Source organism: Cheilinus undulatus, linkage group 3, assembly GCF_018320785.1.
Source record: "Cheilinus undulatus linkage group 3, ASM1832078v1, whole genome shotgun sequence".
Classification (NCBI taxonomy): domain Eukaryota; kingdom Metazoa; phylum Chordata; class Actinopteri; order Labriformes; family Labridae; genus Cheilinus; species Cheilinus undulatus.
In genome coordinates this window covers 49,775,970-49,802,469 of record NC_054867.1, presented here as the reverse complement: position 1 = coordinate 49,802,469, position 26,500 = coordinate 49,775,970, and the positions used below count along the sequence as shown (strand labels likewise).

Genomic DNA, 26,500 nt, shown 5'->3' with positions numbered 1-26,500 from the left:
CAAGTGACAGGAGGGATCTTCAGTATTGAAGCTGTGAACACTACAACCACTAGGGGGTGCTAACAGTTTGAGTTAAGTTTGTAGAATTAGCTTTACATGTAGTAATAATAATAGCCTTCTTTATAGAGCTCTTTTCATACAAAATACAGCCAAAAGTGCAAAACCATATAAGATGATAAAAAGTTACAATGAAAAACAGATGAAGATTAAAAAACCTGAATGAAATGTAATTTAAAAAAGATCATTTAGAGTTATAGAGATGACTAAAACAGTGAAATTATCTTCAGCACATGTCTGTCTAAATCTGACCCGAAAATTAGTGAGAGTTTTACTTTTTATGCAAATGGATCCAAAAGTTATGACATTAAAGAGCAAGAGAATGAGGAATGAAAGGTTAATTTTGGTCTGTAGTTGTTAATTTCACCGTTCCATCCTCAAAGAGGGGGTTAATAACAAACAGCACAGAAATAACAAAAAAGGTTTTTGAATTTCATCCATCACTATTGAGTTGAGAATAAAAGATCTTGAACCGTCTTTGGATTTAAATGGTAAATCCATTAAATTTCTATGTGATTGAATTTGTTTCTTCTTTGAAGTCGATGCCTGTTCTTTATTGACTTTTCTTGGGTTGTTTGCAGCACAGTTTCCCTTGTTTTTTGTTTTATGTTTGCTTTTAACACAAGTAATCTCATGCTCCAGCTTATCATGCATAAACTTGGTACGCACTAGAGCTTTATTATTCAGTTCTGAACCTCAAAGAGGAAATTCTCTGACTTTATTTAACTTCTCTGGAATATTTAATCCACTGAATATCTGAGATCTGGTCAATAATTCTGTTGTGTGCCTGCAGGTGAAGCAGCAACAGGATGAGGAGAAGAGGCAGCTGGTGTCTCTCAGAGATCAGCTGAGGCCGGTCGTCCACACAGAGCAGGTCAGAGACACAGGCACTCAAACATTAATAACAATAATAATAATAATAATTAAAAAAAAAAAAAAAAATAGTAATAATAATAATAATAATGATAGGGCTGAAGTGATTTTAAGGCCACATAAATGGTTGGCATGGTGGTCCCCTGTCCTTTCTAACAGGACAAAGTCCACTATTAGATTGGTAAACAAGTAAATACTCAAACTAATGTCACAGAGGAAGATTTAATGTTGAGATCAGAAGACGTTTTTAATACAATGTTTGTGTTTTTTTCTATGTGCAGGACACTTTGCCTAAGCAGGTGTACAGTATGCATCAGCTGCTGGGAGACAAACAGTACGGGACGGAAAGAACCGGATCTCTCTATAAGAAGAGTGACGGGTAAAAACACAAAACACACTGAAAATAAACTCAGAGTCTTAGCAGCAGAATGAACTGTGTCTGTTTGTGTTTCAGGTTGAGGAAAATGTGGCAGAAGAGGAAATGTTCAGTTCATAACTGTTACCTGACCATCGCACACGCTACTGTGAGCTCACTCAGACTTCTTTTAGATTTTCTTTTTTGTATTTCTGAGTACACAAACAATTATTGATTTCTGATTAATTGATCCCGATCGCCTTCTCTCTCTGTCTCAGCCAAATAAACCTCCAACCAGACTGAACCTGCTCACCTGTCAGGTTAAACCCAGCGTGGAAGATAAGAAATGCTTTGACCTCATATCACGTAAGACATCAGAAACCACAGATATGAACACCTGAGTTAATACAAATTATCCTGACTTGATAGTCCAGTTTTATAAGTTTATTGTGTTACTAAGTTAATAGTTATATAATCTTGCCTGAATCTAGCCCTCTGATTGGTTAAGACTGACTCTGAACTGACTGACTCTGTAGATACACTCAAAAGTTTTATATAATACAAACATGGGGTTTTATCAAAATTTTAATAATAAACTTAATTTATACTTAAATTATGTATTTCTTAGAAAGATAATCAGATGTTTTACAAAAAATATAGACAAAATTAAGACAGAAAATATATAAAGACAAATAGAATTATTGAAGGATAAATGGAAATATGATCAAAATATATAAGATATGTTTTAAAGCAGTATAAACCATTGACTATTCTATGTAGTTTTTTTTTATAAAAGGAACAGTCTTGGACCAAGTTTACTTGGTGCATAAAAACCTCCAATGTATAGCATTTATCAAATATGTCATTTGTTATTTGTCAAAACTCTCCTTAAAAGGAACCCTGCATGATCAGACAAGTTCATCTTGTTGGATAGATATTTGTGTCTCTCATGCATAATGAACTAAAAAACTTACTGGATATCTGCATTTTGAGTCATTTTAGTTTTTAACCTCCCCAGGAGGCCGCCATGGAGAATTTTAAGATTTGAGGTCTTGTCTATTTTTTCCTTGCACTACAAGTGGTTATCTGTCAAACTAGACAGGAAAATGATAAATACAGAGCCATATTTACCTTGTTGTAGCAAATATTTACGTCCACATCAGTAGAATATGTTTGAAACCTGTTTCTTCATGAACCAGATGAAGACCACAAGCTAAAATGTGACTGTTTAATGAAGTTGTTCCCTGAACATCTACTATTTATGAAGCTTTCTGTTTCCACATGGTTCAAAATGTTGTACATAATGCTTTTATTTTGAAAAACTTACCAGCACACTTCCACTATACATGCAGCAAACAAACCTGGTATGAAAGCCATAAAACATACCGCCAATTTTAAAAAAACGGTTACTGCATAGCAACGGTGAGAAGTGTTGTGGCTACCTGACGTCACAGTGGTGACGTGGTGAGCTCATAAGCTTAAACTTACTCAAAATGCAGATATCTAGTGAGTTTTTAGTTGGATATACATATGAGAGCTACAAATATCTATTCAACAAGATGAACTTGTCTGATCATGCAGGGTTCCTTTTAACAGACAGTTTCTTTGTGAAAGAATTTCAGCTGTTTGCCTTGCTCACAAAACCAAACTAAATGGCAGGAGTTACACAAAAATACCATGAAGGCTCGACGTGAGTTTTCTCTGTTTGTTTCTTTGTTTTAGGCTTAACTTTTGTCCATTGTCTTATTTGTTGGTACTTTAAAATGGCTATTTAAATGCCTTTAAGCTTCAGTGTCGCTGATTATACTGTTCACTTCCAACTACACAAACAAAATTGTTGCCTATGTGCTCATTTTTACTGTGCTTTTACTAAAAGTGTTAGCCAGTCAGAATCCAGGATTTTATCTTGTCTTGTGCACAACAGTTATCAACAGTTAGCACTGTGAGTAAATACTGTACTTTATTTTGTCCCTCAGATAACCGAACCTACCATTTTCTAGCTGAAGATGAAGCGGAGTGTGTGGCGTGAGTAAAAATAAAACTATATTCCCTGTCAAGCTGATGTTAAAGTCTGATAACATCAGCTGTAGTTATGTTATTTAAAAGGACTGGATTGATTATTCTAATGCACCTGTGTGCAGTTGGATCTCCGTGCTGAGCAACAGTAAACAGGAGGCTCTGAACGTGGCTCTGGATGGGGGGAGGAAAGGGGGAGGAGGAGGGGAGAGCAGCGTGGAGGATCTGACTCGAGCCATCACCGACGACATCAGACGAATGCCGGGAAACAACAGCTGCTGTGACTGTGGAGCTCCAGGTAAAACCTGTCAGTCAGTCAGAGAAGCTGACCTCAGGTTCACCTTTTTATACCAAACAATGAGATTCAGCTCTGGTAGAAACTTTCTGTAACCTCAATGTATCACCGACATAAAGAGTGGTTCCCAAACTTTTTTCCTTAGGACCTCCTACTCCTATCTAAGAAAGCTAACCCCCCACGGCCTGCTTGGAAAAATTAAATATTAATTTTAATCATTGAAAAAGTCCCAAACAAACAGAATCCTAGTCTTTGCTGCTAAAGGTAAAGTTCCTGAGCATAACTGTCCACAGAATGAAGCCTAGCGTTGTTTATTTCATGCAGGACACTGTAGTCATACTCTTAGCCGTGATCAGCTGATGGCCAGCTGATCCTAGTTATCACCCCCTGGCTCCCACAGCCAATCACAGCTCTTTCTCTCAACACAGCAGTGTATAAATGTAACTTAATTTTCATGTAACTTACTTACTTTATAGCATAAGCTTGTTAAACCCTTAAATTCAGATTCGGGCAACTGTGGATTTATTGCTTTTGTAATAATTTTATTCAGTACGCATTTTCATAAATACATCTATCCATATGAGGGTTTCTAGCCATGGAAAGTCAAAGCATACTGCTTGACTAACCCAGGGAGCAAGCAGAGCTTTGTCTGCCAAGTAAAACTGTATGTACATTTTGTAATAAATGGTTAAATGTATGACAAGAGTGTTCCTGACTAAAATTGTATTTGTCTTCTAGTTGGATTATACTCAAAATAGGACTCAGTGTTGTAAATATTCTCCATGAGACAAAATGTTTTGTTTTGCACAGTATATCAACAGACCATTTTAGTCTGTACATAACAAATGTAGCACTCACAAAATGACACAAAATGCATAACATATGAATAACTTATATTAAAAAATATCCCAATTAAAGATCCTTTTAGTAAGTCTTCGATCAGACTAGATAGGTTCTATTTTATATTCTGTGGATCCTGACAGCGTGTCCCAACAGCACGAGATGTGAGCGAGCATTAGTGACAAAATCCGTTTTATGACATTGATTCCTAATGTGGTATTGTGACAGTCTACAGGTGACAAGCACAAAAATTCCTGTTTTCATCTCTGTTGCTTACATTAAGTTGGCTGAGGAACAAGAAGAGAGAGATGACAAGACACCAGGAGTGTCCAACAGGATTAATTTCATGTTTTTCTTTCAGTTTCCTCACCTAACAGAGATTGTTAACTTGTTTGACAGAGTGGGAATAGTTTTGCAATAATAATTTTCACATCCATGTTTAAATTAGTTTTTTTTTTTTTTGCCTTTTACTTGTGTTGAAAGAGGCAAAATGGTTCAGATCAACTATTTAAAGTCTTAAATAAAAATTACCACTCATAAAAACAGAAAAACTAATCTGCGGTTATCAGAAAAAAATTGTTTGAAACTTTACAAACTAAAACTAAGTCTGTGAATTCCTAATTCTTCAATTTGTATTGTTTAGAGACAGTAAATACCACATTATTTTAATGTTTGTGAGTCACAGTTAAGTGTAAAATTTGGCATTTTTCTTTTGGCACTATGGTTGGCCCTTTTGTCTAACATTTTATCACCAAAATAATAATTTACCAATCAAATGCCAGTATATTTAACAAATACATCAAGTATAACGTTCAAAAATGATTCAATTTTGTTCTTTTGCTACTTCCTTTCAAAACAGCAGTAATAACACTTTATTTTCTCAAGATATTATAAAAGGCATCCAAACACATCATCCTGCAGAAATACAAAAATATAGCAATGATGAAAGTGATCATAATGATATCAACAATGGCAATGATGAGGAAAGTAATCAGGATAATGTATTATAAATGCTGCAGTCAGTGACATCTCGTCTCTCTCTCTCTCTCTGTAGATCCTGGATGGCTCTCCACCAACCTAGGCATCCTCACCTGTATTGAATGTTCAGGGATCCACAGGGAGATGGGCGTCCACGTCTCCAGGATTAAATCTCTGAGTCTGGACAGTTTGGGGACCTCTGACCTCTTGGTAGGTTTGATAGATAAGAAGCTATTCTGCTGTCATCCATACTTAAGTTGTCTAGTTTTGTTTGAAAGTTTGGCTCAGCCTCACAACCCAGAACTGGCAGATTTAAGCTGCTAATTTTAAAATTGTGTTTGTGAACACAGCCTTCGAAAGCTTGAGTAGGAAACTTAGTTTTGATGTCCGCTGTCTTCATGTGATTTTGGGCTTTTCATCAAAACCAAACAGTCTTGATGAAATTTATCGTTTTTTGCACTTGTGGTTTAATCCAGAGTTTTTCATATCCATCAGATCCATGATGGTACCATCATTTTATCATTCATACCATTTATGAGACGCAGATTAATCTACCATGAGCACAGCATTACATAATGTTTAGCAGAGCTGCATTGGAGGGGAAATACTTCCTTTTAAAAGGCAGAAACCTTGAACACAGCCAGACTCATGTTGAACAGAAATCTGCCTTCACTATTTTCAGATATGAATTTTTCCAGTTACTGTTTTTGATAAAATCCTTACTATCGTCTCTCTTCCAGTTGGCCAGGAATGTTGGAAACTCTGGTTTTAATGAAATACTGGAGGCAAACCTGCTGAGTCCGTCCATGAAGCCCTCTCAGCACAGCCACATGTGAGACAACATACGTACAGCTGCATGTTTCTCCTGTTGTAAGAGTTTTAATGTATGATTTAGATTTATTATTCTTTACCATTGGTTATATTTATATCATTTTAACAGGGGGGAGCGTAAAGATTTCATCCTGTCAAAGTATCAGGATGTCCACTTTGTGAGGCGGAGCCACAACTCTACTGCAACTCTGCGACTTGGCCTGCAGGAGGCGACAAAGAACTGCGACATCTACAGTCTGATTCACCTGTTTGCTCAGAGGACAGAGCTGAGTCAGCCACTGCACTCACATATACAGGTACCCACATGTTCGCTCACATATACAGGTACGCACATGTTCACTCACATATACAGGTATACACATGTTCACTCACATATACAGGTATTCCAATGTTCACTCACATATACAGGTATACACATGTTCACTAACATATACAGGTATACACATGTTCACTCACATATACAGGTATACACATGTTCACTCACATATACAGGTATACACATGTTCACTCACATATACAGGTATACACATGTTCACTCACATATACAGGTATACACATGTTCACTCACATATACAGGTATACACAGGTATAGACATTTTATATCTCATGTCACATCGTCTGCTTCTCATGGCCCTTCCCCCACCTGGATGCCAAAAAGGGTTATGTTACTGGCTGGATACTAGAGTTAGATAAATGCTCCCATCCACAAATTACCTGTAGTAATCTATGCAATGCAATGTTAATTTCATTGTCTAAAAGTATGACTGAAAACTGTCACTAAATACCTTTTTTTCCAGGAGAAAGACTAGACTAAGCGTAGCTGAAAAAATGTATTTTATACCTAAAACTCTGACTAAAAGTAAGTGTAGTTTTTAGCCAAGGAGGCTAAGATGAGACTAAAATGTAATTTAGCTTTTGTTATAAATTAAAATCTAGGATATTTCTCTACTGTACTGTAACATCCTTTAAAACACAACAAATCTGTAGCTCTTCTGCTTCTCGGACATAGAAAACAGTGATCCCAGGTTTGATGGAGTGCCTAGAACATGTAAGTATAATTTAGTACAGATTCAGGCAAAGAGAATATATTTTCTGACTAAAAGTTAAAACTAAGATAAAATTACTATCTATGGATTAAAACTGGACTAAAATGTTTTTTAGTTTTTGCTGACTAAAACTAGACTAAATCTATAAAGGGTAGATTTGACTAAAATGTGACGAAAGCCAAAGAAGATTTTAATCTATACTGTGACTAAAATCAAAAACAGATGCCTCATTGATCTCTGGGGTAGTGCACATTTTGCACACAGAAATTTTCAAAAGTTTGAAATGCCTGCACATCATTTTATGAAGTGTAAAATGGTATTTTGATAGTAGTGAAAAAAGCTTTTGATGGACTAAAGGTAAGTCCAGCAGTATTACAGTTAAAAACATGACCATTTACTACTGAATAACATGTTTAAAAACTACTGAAAGAGTACTCATGAATGCCGGTTGCAGTCTAATGAGCTTATTTTAACATTTTTAATGAAACCCTAAACTTAGAGGTATTCATGTGAACAGCTGCACAGACATTAGGGCTTCTGTATGCTTATAATAACAGCCTGTGTATGAAGAAATGTGTTTTTAGTCCGTTCTTCACATGTTTCTTTATTTGTGAATCTCTTTATTTAATAGTCTTTTATGTTATTAAGGTAAATCTAACTCGTCACTTCCTCTTATTTTAATTGCTCTAAAATCCACATAATAATCATCAACCAAAATGCATCATGCATAGCTTCATGTCAATGGCAGATCTTCCAAAGACGTCATAATAGTGAGGTCTGCAAAGCAACAACAGCTTTTACTCACTGAAACTCTGGAACCCTAACCTTGCAAAGCAGATGGATATGCCCGTGTCCTTGTTTTTCACTGGCGAATCCATCTTGCAAAGCTCCCGTCTGAATCATTTGGGTCTGGTTAGAAACTGACAGGACCAATCAGCGACGAGGGGCAGTACTTTCAGGCGCGGCGGAGTTGTGATGTAAGCAAGCAGCAACAAGAGGCGGGTGCAATTATGGTAGAAGACATTAGTGTGAATGCTGCGTCAGTTTTATCAGAACTTGACGACATTACTCCGTTAAAAGAAGAACAACGAACAGCAGTGAGTTGTTTCCTTTCAAAAATGACAGAAGTCGTGTACTGACATGACTCTGATTGGCCTGTAAAAATGTGACAGACAGAACGTTCATCCAATAACCCTCCGAGTTCTTTTCAAATCCTCTGCCCTTTCCCAAACGTGTGAAACAAATCCATCTGGCATGTCAGGCCACTGGAACCCCTCCTTCTACAAAAAGAAGTCCAGTTTCTTCTGTGTTCTCCTATAATACTGCAAAAGTATGTCACTAATTCTGAAACATCAAACACATAGCTACATCTTACACTCATGCCCAGCTTTAGCAAAAGCAATGAGGAAAACTAAATGAAGGGAGGAAGAGGAAACAGCAGATGTCATAGGAAATGTAAATCAGAACATACTGATGACAGGCTGGGGTAGGTACAGACATCAATTAACAAACAGGTAAACTCATAAGCTTACTAATAAGTTTCCATGCCAACAGGAGAAAGGTGAGACAGCGCTCCATCTGGCCGTCCTATTGGCTGACAGGACGTCGCTGCACATCCTGGACTTCCTGGCTCAGAACTGGTCAGTTTGCTCTGATAGAGCTTCATCAATCACAGTCTGTGTGAATGTGTTTGCACATGCATTAAACTGTGTTTTTGTTGTTTTAGCTCTAATGTGGACATGCAGACATCATCAGGAAACACGGCGCTGCACTACAGCTGCCTGCACAACAAGAGCGACTGTGTGAGACTGCTGCTGAGAGCCAGAGCCAGCACAAACATCAGTAATGCACATTTACACTTACTACTAACAATTACTGCACCTGGAGTGTTACCAACCTGCCTGTCTTTCTCTCCTTGATGGATGTGTTTTCCTTTATCATAATAAATACAGTATTGAAATACATATAAATATACAAAATCAGATATTTTGGAAAATGTGGAAATGAAAAGAATATTTAGAAAGTAATGACATTTTGGAATCATCTTCTATTATTATCCTTTTGGAATAATTTGCTTCACAGCCAGCAGTACAATTTAAACCACAGGAATAAACAGAGGAAAGTTAGGGCACATAAGACTCAATAACAATGACAGTAAAATAAATAAATCATAGATAAATTAATGTTACATTGAGATATTCAAAAGGCTAATGGCTAATGGAAATAGGAGCTTTCTAAAATTATGTCATGTATGGTAATAATGATGTTCAGAATGGAGAAAATCCTCAGAGAGTAAGAATGTTTAAAATAATGTGAAGATATTTGTATTTGTAAAATGGAGATTTTTTTTCATTTTTGTTAAATAAGAGGACTTTGTCTGAAAGAAGAGAGCTTTACCAGAGCTTAAATATAGATATTAGATATTTTTTCAATTAAAAATGTTAAGGCTGGGTGGACAATTTAGTGGTGAAATTCCTCTCTAGCTATATCTTCATCTTCATGATATCATTGGCTCTGTTTGTGTTTGAACAGAGAACGAGTTAGGAGAGACGGCTCTAGACATGAGCCGCAGGTTGAAGCACAGCCACTGTGAGACGCTGGTGAGTTCATCCCTCTGATCATAGATATTGATAATCAGAAATATTGATCACTGTGTAGTATGCTTACTGTGATGTGTTTATGCAGCTGCAGCAGGCTCAGTCCGGTTTGTTTGACCATCACGTCCACGTAGAGTACGAGTGGAGGCTTCGCCATGACGATCTCTATGACAGTGATGATGACTTTGAAGACAAGGTAACTGTGGCGACAGTCTTCTGATCTTTATCTGCTTTAAAAAGTTGTAAAAAGTTCTCTGCTTGTTTCTTGTTCACACTGTAGATTAAGATGCATGCATCATCTAAAAGATTTTCAGTACAAGTCACTGAATGCACAAGTTTTGTTTTCTTATGCAGATGTCTTAGAATGAGCAATTAATCCATCAAAAGTAGGAGAAATTGGGGTACAGATGGCCTCGGGCAGGGGTCATCAACTACATTTGTACAAGGGTCAGGTTTTTCCTTGATGGATACTACAAAAGTGAGATCAGTCCCTATACCATAGCCTGCCACAAGGGGGCGATTGAAATATTTAGCTGAATATAATTCTGGGGCTGTTGTGTTCTCCATCTCTGAGGCTGATGCTAATATGCTGTGTCCTGTTTGGTGAAAAACCCATGCAAGACTGAGGTCTTTAGTATTAATTCTCAGGTAGGAAAATTCCTGAAGTAGAAAGAAACCAAGAGGCGCGCCAGTAGTCGAGTGGTTAAGGCGCATGCCATATACGCATGTCTCTCTATCCACTGTCCTATCTAATAAAGGCAAAAAGGCCCAAAAAAAAAAAAAAGAAACCAAGAATTTTAATTTAGCGGAAAGCAAAGTTTGTGTTTATCATGCATCATATTTGCTAATCATGGGTGACGGGTGGATTTCTGTAAAATGGGTCAAACATGAAACCAACCCAGGCATTTTTTTTTTCAATCTCAGTTGTTTTTGGGGTTTAATAGCTGGAGGGAATTTAAAAAAAAGATACCTGATATATATCTTTTTTTTCCCTCTCTATATTTCTGAATGTAATAATGTCCTAGGGGGCCTGATGTGGCCCTCAGGTGGCCAGTTGATCATCACTGGTCTAGGGGTTAGGTTGCACCCCATGCACTCAGGTTGCCCTGATTCAAGTCCCACGTGTGGACTCTTTCCCACTTTGTCATCCCCGTTTCTGACTCTTTCCACTGTCCTTTTTCCTAAATGAAGGCACAAAAATCCCCAAATATAAAACATCTTTAAAAAATAGGAGAAATTTGGCAATAATCATCTTTAACCTCTTTAATGTGGGGTGCAGATTTCATTTGTATAAATTCTCTTGTAAGTTTTATTTTGGTTTAGAGGAACTGTTTGTATTACTATACAAAGATGAATGAAGTCATTGACCAGGTTAGGAGACTGCATTTAGCTGATAATACATAAAGACTAACAAATCACCACCATTATTTTAGATAGAATAATTCTGTGGCATTTATAAATATCCTTATTTCATGTGTGCATAAATGAATGTTTCGGTGTTTTCATACACATAATTTTATAATCTTGGGTTCTTTACCAGGTGATTCTATTTAAGTTTTTTTTTAATTATTGATTTACTTACACATATATTGTTATTTTTTATAACTGATCTGCAGGCCTTTCTCTATGTTCTAGCTGTTAAACTAATTTCTTTTCTTTGTTTGGTATAAAATTCAATAAAAAAACTGTGACAAAAAACACACTGCTCTCGATTGTTTGATTATTTCAATCATCTAAATGTGCCCAAACAATGCCTCCCTTTAACAGTAATTGCTCTGACTCTCTTTCCTCCTTTGTTTCAGAATGGTCCTGTGAAAAAGGAGCGCTCCTCCTCTTCCTCCTCGTCCACCTTCACCTCCTCCTTCTCCTTCTCCTCCCGTCCCTTTAGTTTCAGTCAGTCCAACTCCTCAGCCACTCCGAACTCCTCTGCAGCAGCAGGTGGAGGTCTGCTCAGCGTGGGGAGGAGGCTCGCCATGGCCATGGATCTCCACAATCGGACCTCCGGCCCCGTCTCCAGCCCACCTCCTCCTCCGCCATCCTCTCCGGCTCCTCCTCTGCCTCCGAGAGTCAAAGGTGAAGTAAGACACTGTCCCTGCGTGCTTTCACCAGTTAGGAAGAAAAGATAAAATAAAGTTCATTACAGCAGTGATGACATTAAACCTCACTGTTTCTGCGAAATTAATCTTCCATCTTTTGTCGTCCTGCAGCTCCAAATGTTCCTCCTCCTCCTCCTCCTCCAGCTGGGGGTGAAGGAGGAGGTGAAGAAGAGGATGAAGAGGGGGAGGTATTCTTCTCTCTGACAGGAAGCAGGAAGTCGACCCCGCCTCCCATCGCCGTCCGACACAAGAGGACCTGCTCCGAGTCCAGCAAGCACGGTAGCATGTTAGATCCAGGCTGCTATTAATGTGTCAGAGAGATGCGGGGTTATTAACTCTGTCTGTCTGTGTAGATTACGGGTTACCAACCAGTCCACGGATCTACAGCGGTCCAGACTCTTCTTTTAGGAAGTGTGTGTGAGTATCTGAGACAACAAATTCCAGTCAGATAACTCAATAATGCAGCTGTTTGAATGTTTAATAGTTTGTATTTGGAGTTTAGATTTATCACACCTCACAGATTTATTTGCAGAAATTTGTGGAATGATGAGTTAGCATCTTTAACCCCAGATGGTTCTTACAGGTGGAAGCTGGGTTGGTGGATTGATTGAAACCAAGAGTATAGTTTTGATGCAGGTCAGAGCTTGCAGGAGCAGAGCAGAGGCAGAGACTGGACATTTTGCAGCTTAAATAGACCCCCCACACTGAGAGGATGTTTGTTCAGTGATTGGACATTGATGCCTGCTTGAGGTGTCACTTCATAACTCGTGAGCCCAATATATCAAGAATGCATTGAGGGATTTTTGCTCCAACCTACACTTGGACTTTAGGGTAAACTGATTAGATTTTGGAGGTCAAAGGTCACTGCTGTCTTACATATTGTGAGGTCACAGAGACTTTGCAACATATTTTAGCTTCTTAGCAGCTATACACTCTTTAAAATATTGTCTTTTAAGTTGATATACTTTCATCTTACAAAAATGTTTGTTTTTAATGTTGACCACTTGAAAAGTTAAGCAAATTCTTGATTCAATGCTGTAAATATAGTAAATATAGTTCATTCAGAAAGTATTCAGACCCTGTTCACATTTTCAAGTTTGCTATGTTTCAGCCTGATGCTCCAGTTGTTTAAAACAATTTTATTCTCATTCTTACGCAGTACTCCATCATGACAAAGTGAAACTAAATTTGTAGAAATGTTTGCAAATGAATGTAAATGAAAAATTGAAATATCCTATTCAGATCCTTCTTTAAAACACTGTAAATTTAGCTCAGGTTCCTCCCATTTCTCTAGATCTTTGCTGAGATGTTTCAACACTTTGATTGGAGTCCACTTGTGGTACATTAAACTGATCGGACATCATTTTGAAAAGCGTACCGCTCTCTATAGACTGCCTCACAGCTTTGTGGCAGAGTGGCTAAATGGAAGCCTCTCCTCAGTGGAAAACAAAAAAAATGCCCACTTGGAGTTTGCAAAAAGGCCTCTGAAGGCTTTTGTCAGACTGTCAGACTGTGAGAAACAAGATTCTCTGGTGATGAATCCAAGATTGGACTGTTTGACCTCAACTCCAAATGTTATGTCTGGAGGAAACAGTGTTAATTTCGTCGACTAAAACTATGACTAAAAATGTTCGCCGACAGCTTTTTTTTCCATGACTAAAACTAGACTAAGACTAACAAAAATAGATCTGTGATGACTTAAACTGACAACAAGTAAGTTTAGTTCTGATCAAGATGACTGAAACTAGACTAAAATTTAATGTAGTTTTAGTCGGAAATTCAAAATCCATAATAGTTCTCCACTGTGGGTACATTTGTCAAAAAAACAATGCATCTGGGGGTCTAAGGTGCTACCCATGTACGCGGGTGGCACAGGTTCGTATCCGGTCTGTGGCCCTTTGCCGCATTTCTCTCCCCAGTCTCTTCCCTGTTTCCGAGTCTATCCACTGTCCTCCTCGATGGAATAAAGGCATAAAAAGCCAAAATTTAAATCTTAAAAAAAAACAAAAAAAAAACAATGCATCTGTAGCTATTCTGCATCTCAGCTGTAGAGAGCAGGGACCCCAGATTTAGGCAAGAGAATAAATGCTTGGACTAAAAGTAAAGACTAAAATGTGAGGACTTTTTAAGAACTAAAACTAGACCAAAAAGTTTTTGAGTTTTCGTCGACTAAAACTAGACTAAAACTAGACTAAAACTAAAAAGGATAGTAATGAGTTTCTGATCAGCTGTTCCTCAACCAAAACATCAGACTGTACTGACCTCTAGTGGACTCAATATTACCTACATCTCAGGCTGATTTTAAAGAAATATATATATATATATATATATATATCTGTTTTCTTCTTCTGCTTCTCTTTCCCTGCAGCCCCTCGTCTCCTCTCAGCTCGCTGACTGAACGTCCAGAGAAAGGAGGTACTTCCTGTCCTCATTAAAAGTTTTCCTCTGTCGTCCTGAGTCTGTTTTCTCTATCAGGACTGCGATGAATCCATCATGTCAAACTTTTTATTTTCTTTGGTTTATTGTAAAAATTGGGGAACTTAAACAGTGGAAAAGAAAACGTCAGAAAATGTTTGATTTAGATTCTAGGTAGTAACCTAACACTTTAACAGATCAGATTAATTTCCCCATACAGGTGTGGAATTTTATAACATTAATTAGAATTTTGGTTGACATTTTTTCTTAGTTATTGCAGATAATATAGAATTAAATATCCAACCTTTTTTTTTTATCAAATAAGTCTCACATTAAAATAAAACAATAAGAAATAAACCTACAAAGATACTTAAGTTGTTACTTTTTACCCTCAAAATTCATCTTAAGGAAGTATTATTCTTTTATTTACAAAAGTCTGAATTTAAATTTTATGGTTATTGATTCAGTAAAAACATAGTGATGCTTTTACTCCTTAAACTATTTTAACTTTTACATTCTAACATTTATTCTCTTTTTCTGAGGTTTTCGGAGAGCAGATAGTGAAAGTAGTTCCTCCCAGTTCCTGCAACCTGCCAGTAAAGCCCCGCCCAACCGGTCTCCAACCAATCATCGCTCTCAGAGCTTTGACAATGACAACAGAGGCCCCGCCCCTCAGCCGCTTCCTCGCAGATCATTGGTGAGATTTCTGCAACAGCACAACTCCACACAAAAAAAATAAAGCTAAAAATACAAGTTCAAGTGAAATTATTATTTAAAAGTCACTAATACCAACATTTTACTGATTTTTCTTTATATTAATACAACAAGGGAAGTTTCATCTTCATTTTAACCTCTGCCCATCAGCCCCGGGGTTCGACGAGTCGCCGCGTTGAAGCGTTGTACGACTGTCAAGCCGATCACCACGATGAGCTGAGCTTCTCTGAGGGTCAGGTGTTGGTGGTTCTGGGACAGGAGGACAATGATTGGTGGGTGAGTGTCATGCTGCGCCCTGATTGGTGCTCCCACACATGGAGCATCCACAGCTGAGTCTATGCACCAGTAAGGTTACGTCTGTAAGTCTGATAAAAAATGACAACATCCTACTTTGTCATTGAAAACAATTAAAAAACTATTATCTATTATTCCTATCTGATATTTTTTTCATTGTGTTCCTACATTACCTCAAATATTTTCAATGCCAGAAACATTCTTCATTTTTAGATAGATGGATGGATGGATGGAAAGATTATCCCGAGGTAAGTTCAAGGGAAATTAAGCAGGTTTAGTGAAAATCATTAGTCTATTAAACCTGAAATGAGGGAAACTCTCAGATTCCTGTTTCAGAGAAGGAGGAAGCTTAAACCCAGGAATGAGAGGTGAGTCAGGCTTGTCTCACATGGATAGGAAACTTAAGTCTGATAAGATAACATGACCAGGAGCAGGTTTTTCTTCTATAACCTCATAGTTTTGCCCTATCTCCTTTCTCTTTTAGAGCTGGAGACGTGATTTCATCTCCGCATTCTTTCAGTCATTTATTCAGTTCATATCAGGTGAATTATTCACATTTACGCTGGATAAGAACCCATGTTATTGTGGATGAATATAAAGGCATTAGACAATTTTTAGCAAACTCGATGTGCTTTAGTTGAAAAGTATAGTTAACAGGCCTGAAGATACATTTATATCAGTAAATGTTAATTTATTCTGGCTAATTAATGAACTTGGAAATAAAAGTGAGAGTATTTTTGTTGAAACTGCTGAGGATAAATCTGGCGCTCAAGTCTTACCAGTTTGAAGAAAATCTGATTAGGTAAAGCTTCAAGAGTAGATTATATATTAACAATTGTATATTTTCTGTATTAAAGTTGTAATTTCCAAGATTAAAAGTAGAATAGAGCAAGAACTGCCAGGGCTGTACGTTAACTTTTTTTGCCCATAGTGCTGGTGCTACAGAGGTTGACATTCTTGTAGCACAGAACAAAAACCTGTAGTACAATATATATGTTTTTTACATCTCTAAAACCAACATGTAACCAAAATATATGCTTAGTAAGTGAATGTACTTGAAAAAAGCCCCAAAACAGCCTAAATTACAACTCTTATTAATGTCTACCAAAGCAACCAGCCAATCACAGAGAAGAGAGACGCTGATGGTTCATCTCCACATTCAGACACAAAACAAGAGCAACCTGCTGGAAGCTGACTGACTTTATAGAAGTGATGGTGCTTTAAGGTGATTACAGCAGTATGATTTGCAAATCAGACTTTGAGATAGATCAGACAGAGGAGCCAATGAGCTCAGTTTGTGCTGCTGTTTGCTGCTGGAATCCTTTTGTTTGTATTCATATATATATATTTTTTTCTTTTACTTTTGGCAGGTCCAACAGACAGCTGAAGTCTTTTTTTGTGTTCATCCTATTTACTTAAACTTTAGTGTGTTCTAGAGACTGAAGTATGTTCCTGTGTTCATCCTTAAACCGTGTTTCAAGGACTGAAGTGTTAGGTCTAAACTACATTTATATTAATATATATCAATTTTTATATATTGGTATTGATATCAGCTAAATTTAATTTGTAAATATCCCCATATCGTATAAACCCCAATATTGTGCATCCCTAGTCAAACTAAGAAATACAGTTAAGTTTTAGGTTCTTATGTGGGCCTTTTTTAATGGGTTTCTTGCAGGCCAATTCAAAAGGACCAAGGGCTACAGTTGGCCCACAGGCCATAGTTTGGACACCCCTTATATATTAACTGATACTCAGAGTAAAGGAAAATGTTCCTAACATTAGTAGAAATTAATTAAACACTGTTAGAGTTTGGTCCATATTGTAGTATCACACTGGGGTCTGATGTTTATAGAGCTAATGTAAATGAACAGACGCTCTTCTCTCTAACAGTGTAATCATAACATCAGTACTACTGGAGTTCAACGATAATAAAAGAAAAACTATCTCCAAGTCGCGTCTTTACCCTAACAATAAACACAAAGTTTATGCAGTGTGGGGCTGTACTGACTTCTCCTCCGTGCTCCTCTCTCTCTCTCTCTCTCATACACTGCTGTCTGTCTGTCCGTGTTATATCGGACCTGTATGCTAAATTCAGACGCGTATTAGCTTGTTAACCAAACAACAGCAGCTACGATATTAGTGGAGAAAAAAATGCATCGTTTTAAACATTAATCTTTAATCAGAAGTCAGCGCAGACTGAGAGCTCTGCCCTCTCACTGACAGCCAACACTGCGACCGTCAGTGCGTAATTGGAAAGGATGAGGCTAACGGAGAAGTAGTAGGCTACACGTTTTAACATCGTCTTGCCTTAAAATAAAACTTGGGATTATAGCAGTGCTCCTCTTCAACATAATGACCCCTGTACTGCGTGTGCCCTGAGCCTGCCCCGTCTGTAAGAGCTACAGCAGGCCACTCTCTCATCATTGCGGAGCGTGGCCGCTCGTTCCAGACGCACAGGATTGCGCGTGACGAGAGGGAAAAACATTCCGCTCGAGTCTAAAATGTACCAGAAATAAGAAATAAATGGACTTGGCATGAATTTCAAATCTCAAATCAAAGTGGAGTGAAGTTTTTGGGGCAACAAGTCATACCTAAAGTCTTATCTGCGCGTCTGGCATGCACACACCTCTCACTTTGTCATAGCACCTGTGCGATGAGGAGTGACAATCTGTTAGCATGGACCAATTTTCACGTAGCATTTGCGACATATATGGCGCACTGTACAACCCTGACTGCAATTATTTCTCAGGGCAATTTTCAAATTTATTTCATTAAAATTGTTTATTCTGAATGTGTAATTTTTGTATGCTTTAAAAGTTATTATAAGCTAAATTAAAGTCAAGCTGTCTTTAACCATTTCAATTCTAATGTTCGAACTTTGTGCGGCTCAGGTCAGGCGTTAACTAATAAATAAATAAATATGACCAATCAGAAAGCCTACATATTAACCTATTTATGCCTAATAAAGACTATTTCACAAAAAAAAATTATATATTTAAAAATCTACTAAAGTTGTGACTTTGTTTATCACTTAAATCTTGTAAATTTACAGCTTGTATCTCAAAATTTCTAACTATATTCTTATAAATTTATGACATAAATCTTTTAATATTATGAGTTTACCTCAAGATCTTGCCTTTTTTCTGTTATGTGGGCCTAAAAGGCTAAACGTCAGACCTTCCTAAAGTGGTGTAACTCTTTTTCCTTTAAAATAACTTCATGAGCCCAGAAGATTCTGAGAGGGTAAAGTATGTGGACCTTTCGTTGTTACCCATTGCCATGGTGAATCTGTGTATCGGGGCTCGATTGATGATGGCTTTTCATGGTTGTGTTGCCCATGCTGAACTCTAAGTGAACCAACTCAGAGTTGATTTAACTCAAATTTGCTGTTCTGAAACAGACAACTCAGGGTTTCTCATCTGAGGGTAGATCAAGTCAGAGTTCAGGGTTAGACTCTGAGTTTGTTGAACTTCCTTTTTGAAACCAGCCTAGATGTTAGATTAAAGACCGCTATGTAAAGAAGCATGAGCTGTGACTGTAAGCTGCTGTTCTGTTGCTGTACCTCACCCCCATGATTCCCCATTATCCTTGACATTTGCGTTTATAATTGTTTTGATTGAGAGCCCCATGCATTTACGAAGTAACAATTTACAGCCTTTCACAGAAAAGTAACTCACTGGAGTATTTTATATTAATTTATCATTAACATTTGTGTTTGTTTGTGCTTGTAGCACGGCTACATCGAGGATGAACCCGACCAGAGAGGATTGTTCCCGTCTTCCTTTGTCCAGCCGCTCACAGACTGACATGAACCTTGACCTGGACCATACTAGACCAGACTCAAACTGATTAAAAAAAAAAACCCTTGGTATGTTCAAATCCAGACCTCACCTGTCTGACTGGAGAGCCAAAACCTGGTGGACCTCAGGAGAACCGAACCAGATCAGGATTAAGCAGCCAAAGCAGAATCCACTGATCTATCAAGCAGACCAAGTCAGACTCTCAGGTCCATTATAGACCACCAGGACTGGACGGATCCGGTCCTGACAAGCTCTGGGAGCCTCTGGGGTCACATGATGACGCTGGCATGGATAGACTGATCAGCTGTGATTCAAAGTGGATGTTGATGAAACACTTATTTATTTATTTATTTGAAATATTTTTTTATATGAGCACAGAAAACTGCAGGCCACTTCAAAATAAAAGTCCCGTGGATTGTCGTGTATCAAAAGCACAGATAACTGCAGAAAATTTCAAAATAAGAGTCCAGTGGGTTGTTAAGGTCAAAGTTGATTGTTTTAAAGATATTTTGCTACTGAAGAAACCCAGAATGTAACAGTCTGATGGGCTCTTATTCTTTTCTAATGTATTGTTTCTGATCCTGTGGAGACTCATCTGCTCACTAATTTCAGTGATGTCCCTTATCAGGCTCCTTACAAGGTCCACAAGTTACCAGAGCACAAAGGATTGTTGGATATCTGCAAACAGAGGATCAGTACTCGCTGTTGGGTCTTAATTCAGGGATCATGAGTCACTCTTAGCCTGAAATGGGACACAACTGATGTTTCAGGCTGCCTTCAAGAGCACACAAAGGTTAAAAAAAAAAAAAATCAATGCGTAAAGCAGCATATTACTGCCATTGTTACAATTTCAAAATGTTACAGTACAGAAACCAGCAGTGGTATATCAGGATATGAAGCTAAAATTATCTTGTCATCACAGGAATGCTAGCATCCCAAAATGAGAACTAATGTCGAAATGAGTAAACCTTTGAACCTTTGAAAAGCAACTTTGAAGGTAATAATCAGAGATAATGAATCAAATCATGAGAATAAATAAATATTGTGAGACAAAGAGTCAAAATTATGAAATTAGAAGTCATAATCACCAGGAAAAATTGGTCAAAATTATGAAATTAGATAATCACAAGGAAAAAACGTGTCAGAATTATGGAATCATAAGTCATAATCACCAGGAAAAAAAGAGTCAGAATTATGAAATTATAAGTCATAATCGCCAGGAAAAAAAGAGTCAGAATTATGAAGCAGAATGTCGACAAGTTAAACATTTTATTTCGTTATTTAAACTTATTTTGATTTTCATTTCAGATCTTGACAGCTATCCGATAACAATTACTTTAAATCATTACAGTCACTTCTTATTATTTCTACTTTTTCTAAAATCACAATTTTGACCTTCAATCAACAATTCCAAAAAAGTGTGGGTGCTTTGTTAAACCTCACAAACCTTGATTTTTTTCACAATAGAATTTAAACAACATATCAGATGTTGAAGCTGAGACGTTTTACCATTTCATGGAAAATTTTACCGCATTTTGAATTTGATGGTGTTGAAAAAAATATGGATTTGCAAACCATTGCGTTCTATTTTTATTTGTATTTACACATTGCCACAACTTTTCTAGAATTTAGGTTTCAGTAAAAAAACTTCTTATTCAATGATCTTTGATTATAATATTTAAAATGTTACATTTTATATCAATCAACCTTTTCATAACGTCCATTCATAACTGACGTAATATCAAGATGCTTTACAAAGCGGGCAGGTTCAGACCACACCTTCTGTTGTGGCCTATTATAATACACCATCATTAATATCATAATAATAATAAAAAATGATACCCAATATAATAAAATTATAATTAAAGCCAGCCTAAATGTATTACTAATAAATATAGCAGTAAAGGAGTTTTGTTCTTGGTTTCAATAAAACTGTGATGAGTGCGCAAGTAAGAAGGATGTTAACCCTTTATCTAACAATTATGACTTTTTATGTGAAATTTTTTACATTTTGCCTCCTAATTTTGAGGTTTCATCTCCTGATTTTGATTTAACGTTTTTGTCCAAAATTGAAAATTTGTCTTTCATAACACATTTTTATCTCATACTTATACATTTTAATCTCAGAAATTTGAATTTTAACTCATTAATATAATATATATATTATTAATAATGGACTTCTAATTCAATAATTTTGACTTTTTATCTTGAATTTTTCAATAAATGTACTTCTATTTTCCAAAATAATGACCTTTTGTTTTCTCATATTGGGATTTTATCTCACGATTACGACTCTTCAGCAAAATGTTACGCTTAGGAAATGAGCATTATCTCCAAAGAATGAGAAAAGGAGACAAGATATTAGGAAGACAGTTAACATATCTCAGTAGTAATGGTATCTCAGTGATAACTCAGTGGAATGGGAAAACCGAGTATTAAAAATATATGAGTGCATGTCCACTTAGGGCTTCTGTACATTTAGATTTGATTCTGTAAACATTGACCTTTTCTACCAAAAAAGAAAACAGTCCAGTGTGTTTTCATATTGTTTAATTTCATTCAAAAGTGACAGCGGTGGGTCCGTGTTGTTTTCAGTATCACAGTGAATATCACTGTTTGTAACCATGAATGAATAAAAGAATGAATGACGTGATGATCAGCAGGATCTGTGTTAAATGAAAGTGACATTTATCAAACAGAGTCACAGTTTAAACATGAGGAGCTGAATTAAAGCTATGAAAACTGAACAAACATCAAATGTACAGCTTGTTTGGTCTGCTCTAAACCTAAAAACAGCCTTTCACTATCAAACAAAGCAGCTGATTGTTTCTTAAATCTGCAGCCATCTGCATTCTTGATTGAAATAATCTCTAAATATTCACTCTACAAAGCACAACTTTGGATTTTAACTCACAACAAGCATCACTTTCCCAGTGTGAGGATCTATAACCTAGTCTGTAAATTCCTAAAGCTTGTTTCCAGATGTGAAGTCCAGCTCAGGAAGGCTGCTGCTCTGTCATTAAGCCGGTAAATGCTCCTCTTTAAAAGCGGATGATTTCTCAGGAAGTTTTCCCAAGGGCCAACAAAGAGTTAAATCTCAGCAGTGAACCCAGAGTAGAAAAACAAGCAGCAGATGTTTCAGATTAAGCCCCAGTTTATGGTATCAGGTTTAAGGAGACTTCACTTACACAAACAGGTTTAACTGAGTCTTTAACTACAGGCAGAGCAGCAGCCTCCATGTGATGATTCAGCATTTCTGATTATTTATAGAGGCCTCAGTCTGCTTCAAACGGAGAGTGGAGGGATCGTCTATCAGTGTCTGAAAGAGAGCTTTCAGACAGCTGACCTTTTAAAATCTCAGTGAGGAAACACTGTCACAAAGTGAGCTCAGATATTCACGTTTGTCTCTGCTCAGGGCTGAAAAGACAAACACTTGTTGGGACGCTCTCAGGCATGGTTCACTTGTACATTAATATTTTATACAAATTATATTTTTCTGGTTAATTATAGAAAAAGTAGACATAAACCACTACAACCTCAACAGCTTCCCATTGTTCAAATAGGCATGCAGGGCCAGTTTAAGGTGATGAAATCTCCCTTTTGATTAGCCTCTTTCACACATAAATTCCTGATGTTCCAAACTATTTCAGGGCAATAAGGTCCTAAAATGATTCTGGAATTGATCTGCAAACATTAATGGAGCACACATAAGGAGGGGGAGTCTTTAAATGATAATGCTTTTGTGTTAAAGACCCTGTAAAGTGAAAATAAATCTGTTTTTATGTTTGTGATTTTAACGGTCTAAATCCAAAATTCACTCACATGTAGATCTCAGGGTTTTCACGTTTACAGCAACCATATTCCAACATATCTAGTGCTAAGACAAAAATTTTGGATTTCACTTTACAGGGTATTTAAAGTCAATACAAGCTGAATAAATAAAAGTAGGGAAACACAATTAGCTAGCGTATTTACTAGGGGTAAGTATTGGCAAGAACCTCACGATACGATACGCATCACGATACTTGGGTCACGATACGATTGTATCGCGATATATCAGGATATCATGATATTGTGATATTTTGCAATATTCTACACAGTTAACTAAGAAAAATACAGAGATGATGTATATGTAAATCACACAATATGTTGGTAGTGTTCCCGCTGTATTTCACGGCAGCAAGACAGAGCTTGCAAACGGCATTTCCTTTCTCTAACTCGCTGCTTGCGCTCCCCGTTTTAACTTTGAAGTCTAAATGCTTTCAAACGTCTGCTTTGAATTGTGCAGGTGTTATATTTTAGCCGAGTTGTTAGTAAAATACGACTTCCGCACCTCCACATGGCTTACAAAATGAGTTTTTACTTTTTACAAAAAAATCGATATTAAGAGTTGAAGTATCGATATTGTATCGGATGTCAAAGTATCGCTATATATTGCTGTATCGATATTTTTTCACAGCTCTAGTATTTACCGATGTTTTTGTCAGTTCAGGCCGGTGAAATGCTCCATATAAACTGAGAAGAAGACACCTGCTACCAGGTGACAATTTAGCACCAGTTATTGGCTACTACCATTCTGCCACAGAGCTCTTTAACCTGAATGTAAAAGACTGATAGCACTGATAAGATGCAGTGGAGTTTCTTTGATTTAGGAAATGGGAATAAAGTTGCATGTAGGCCACAGAGGTTCATTATTGAAAATTCTCCCCAAATTCCAGATTTTTGACCGACTGGAAGAATGAGTTTGACCCTGCTTTTCAGCACACAGACAGACAAATAGAACTTTTCTTTTTGCACATGTGGCTAATAAAGGAGGTTATTAAATCTATTTAAAAAAAATTGTTTCCATGTATCACTAAGTTTGGCACTGTAGATGAAAGAAATGGCGAATGCATCACAGAAGTACACAGGTCAGCATGCTTCAACTTTGTGCAACATGCTCACCGCTTAAAACTCTGCACAAACTAGATCGAAGAATTCCCTTTTATTAATTATTTTGCTCACATCTGTGCAGCTGCTTCAAAGAACCACAGAGGCTGAGGCATTACACAGCTATGTCTGGGAAAATAAGAAAAGAGCAACAGCCTCGTTCAGAATTAAAAATAATGAAATAGAGCAGCTGCGGAGCCCTCTGTATTCATGAGAAGCCCATTTTATTACTTTTTTCATTATCGTTATTTACAAAGGAGTTAATAAATGATGATTAAACTATATAAAGTCTGTTGGATGACCTTTTCATCACTATTAGTATCTATCATAGGAGCTGAATCAGTCCGACGGCTCCACACGCTGAGAGGAGCAGTAAAGAGAACACAGCAGAGAAACTCCGCTCAGTGTGATATTTGTTCTGCTTTAATCACAAACTGGCCTGGCTTGGCTTCACGCAGCACTAAAAACACTAATTTGAACTGGGATTAACCAATATGTCTAAAGAAAATATGTAAAATAAGGCACTATATTAAACATGGGATCTCAGCATCTGTGGGTAAACACTGTATGTGGTGGGAGAAGCCTTAACAGCACCAGTCTGTGACCCTCTTTGCAGGTTAAAGTCCACATGCCTGAGCTGAATGTGGTTGCACTTTGCTCGGATTGAGCGGTAAAAAACAAACTGAGCCTGACACAGCCTGTAGACAACTTTATCTCCACTTTCTACATCAAAATCTACCAAACTGCTCAGTTTCTGTGAAATTCGATGCCATTAAGCAGAGCTGCAAGGACTTCTAGTGGCTGTGTTACAGCTTTGATAGAGCATTTGACCAGGATTTTAAGCCTGAATTGGTAAAATAAATTACAATTAGTGTAACTGACAAGTAAGTCTTGTAAAGGCGTTGAATTTAATTGTTTAGCCGGCAAACACAGAGTCAAAACAGACAGGTTGAGGAGATTCGGCATGTTCATAAGGTTGCCACATAGTAAAAACTTAAAAACTTCTGGTTGCTGCATTTTTAATTGTTTTATGTTTATTACAACCAGAAGTTAAGAAAAAACGTGGTCTAAACTGAATGAAAATGTTCCCAGGGTAGTTTAGCTACAGTTTTTGGATGATTAAGACTGTGTCTTAGACTTGACTTCTTGTTGCTGTGGCACCAAAACTTGACACTGATGTTACTAGGATCTTCTTGTAGTTTAAAGGTCACATATTATGAAAAATACACTTTTTCAGCCTTTTCTAACAAAAGCCCCCCCCCCCCTTCTCCACTGTTCAGCCATTTTTAGATTTTCCCCTTAGGATGTTATGTGGGGAGGTAAGCCCCGCCCCCAGATTTGGTTGGCCCTCCCCGCTTGGAAGAAAGTTCTGCCTTCCTCTCCTGCGCCAGCTGAGAGGAGGATCAGGAGAGCTACAACCATTTCCTGAGAGGGGCAGAGTCAGACAGCTCATTAACATTTAAAGCCACAGACACAGAAACAGCTCGTTCTGAGCAGGGCTGAAACAGGGGGGTTTGCAGACATATAAAAATCCAATACTCAAGTGTTTTTCAGCAACAAACTTCACAGGCATATTTTGGGGACCTCTGAGACCAATATAAATTTTTCTTAAAGGGGTAAAATATGCGACCTTTAATCATCTATTTTTGTGCGATTCTTGTGTGAAAGAGGCTTATCAAGATGACTGATAGCACAGAGAGCTGTTTTTAAAGACAGACAGGACTAGTTACTTTTATGCCTGATCTATCAGTGCTTATCAAGCATTTACAAGCCTATAGTCCATCATTTTTGTTTTTTGTTTTTTTTTTGATAATGCTCATCACAGAAAACAGTGATTGATATACTTGGAATAAGGTGATGTCTACATTTCAGACCCATTTTAAAAGTCTCAGTTTTAGTGGTTCAGAGCCATCATCATACACTGTATATCTGTTTTAGATATTAGGTCAAGTCTGAACCTAATATAAGACACTCAGATTGAGCAAGGAATCTAGTGTGACAGCCAGCTAACAGTAAATAGGCTCTTGTGCGCCTGCCTCTACCAGACGGCCTTTCATGAACACGTATGAGTCAGGGAGATTGATAAGACGGAAACAGCTGCATGTCAGTCATAGTTACGTGAAATCACATTACTGTCCATGCTGGAAATTCCTCATTAGCTCTGGCTCTTCCAGGCTCTGTGCTGTTAAGGCACACTGTTCTCTTGTTTGTTAGAAGACAATTGCGCTGTATTTACTCTCCATTCAAACTTTTTCTCCCTAAAGCTGTTACGTATTCAGCCGTGCCCCAGTGAACTGAAGTGATCTGACCCAGAGAGCTAAAACTCTGTTGGCACATAAACAAAAGGCCAAAACTTTAAGG

The 26,500-nt window shown here is 37.4% G+C and overlaps 1 protein-coding gene across 3 annotated transcripts in view; it reads left to right on the top strand.

Annotated features, from left to right (window-relative positions):
• Positions 1-19,751, top strand: part of unm_sa1614 (un-named sa1614) — a 41,465-nt gene extending 21,714 nt beyond the window's left edge. The window contains exons 9-28 of one of the 3 annotated variants that reach the window (XM_041779534.1): positions 851-931; positions 1,212-1,309; positions 1,385-1,454; positions 1,564-1,651; positions 3,262-3,310; positions 3,427-3,599; positions 5,491-5,624; positions 6,155-6,246; positions 6,355-6,541; positions 8,846-8,931; positions 9,018-9,133; positions 9,824-9,891; positions 9,977-10,084; positions 11,691-11,961; positions 12,096-12,263; positions 12,338-12,401; positions 14,353-14,399; positions 14,942-15,096; positions 15,264-15,389; positions 19,142-19,751. In XM_041779534.1, the coding sequence (XP_041635468.1) occupies positions 851-931; positions 1,212-1,309; positions 1,385-1,454; positions 1,564-1,651; positions 3,262-3,310; positions 3,427-3,599; positions 5,491-5,624; positions 6,155-6,246; positions 6,355-6,541; positions 8,846-8,931; positions 9,018-9,133; positions 9,824-9,891; positions 9,977-10,084; positions 11,691-11,961; positions 12,096-12,263; positions 12,338-12,401; positions 14,353-14,399; positions 14,942-15,096; positions 15,264-15,389; positions 19,142-19,216 (2,256 nt within the window). In that variant the 3' untranslated portion in view covers positions 19,217-19,751. Of the gene's footprint in view, positions 1-850; positions 932-1,211; positions 1,310-1,384; positions 1,455-1,563; positions 1,652-3,261; positions 3,311-3,426; positions 3,600-5,490; positions 5,625-6,154; positions 6,247-6,354; positions 6,542-8,845; positions 8,932-9,017; positions 9,134-9,823; positions 9,892-9,976; positions 10,085-11,690; positions 11,962-12,095; positions 12,264-12,337; positions 12,402-14,352; positions 14,400-14,941; positions 15,097-15,263; positions 15,390-15,601; positions 16,737-19,141 lie in introns of those variants that run through there. The other 2 variants (XM_041779543.1, XM_041779527.1) reach the window with 2 other exon arrangements.
• Positions 19,752-26,500: the final 6,749 nt, after the last annotated feature.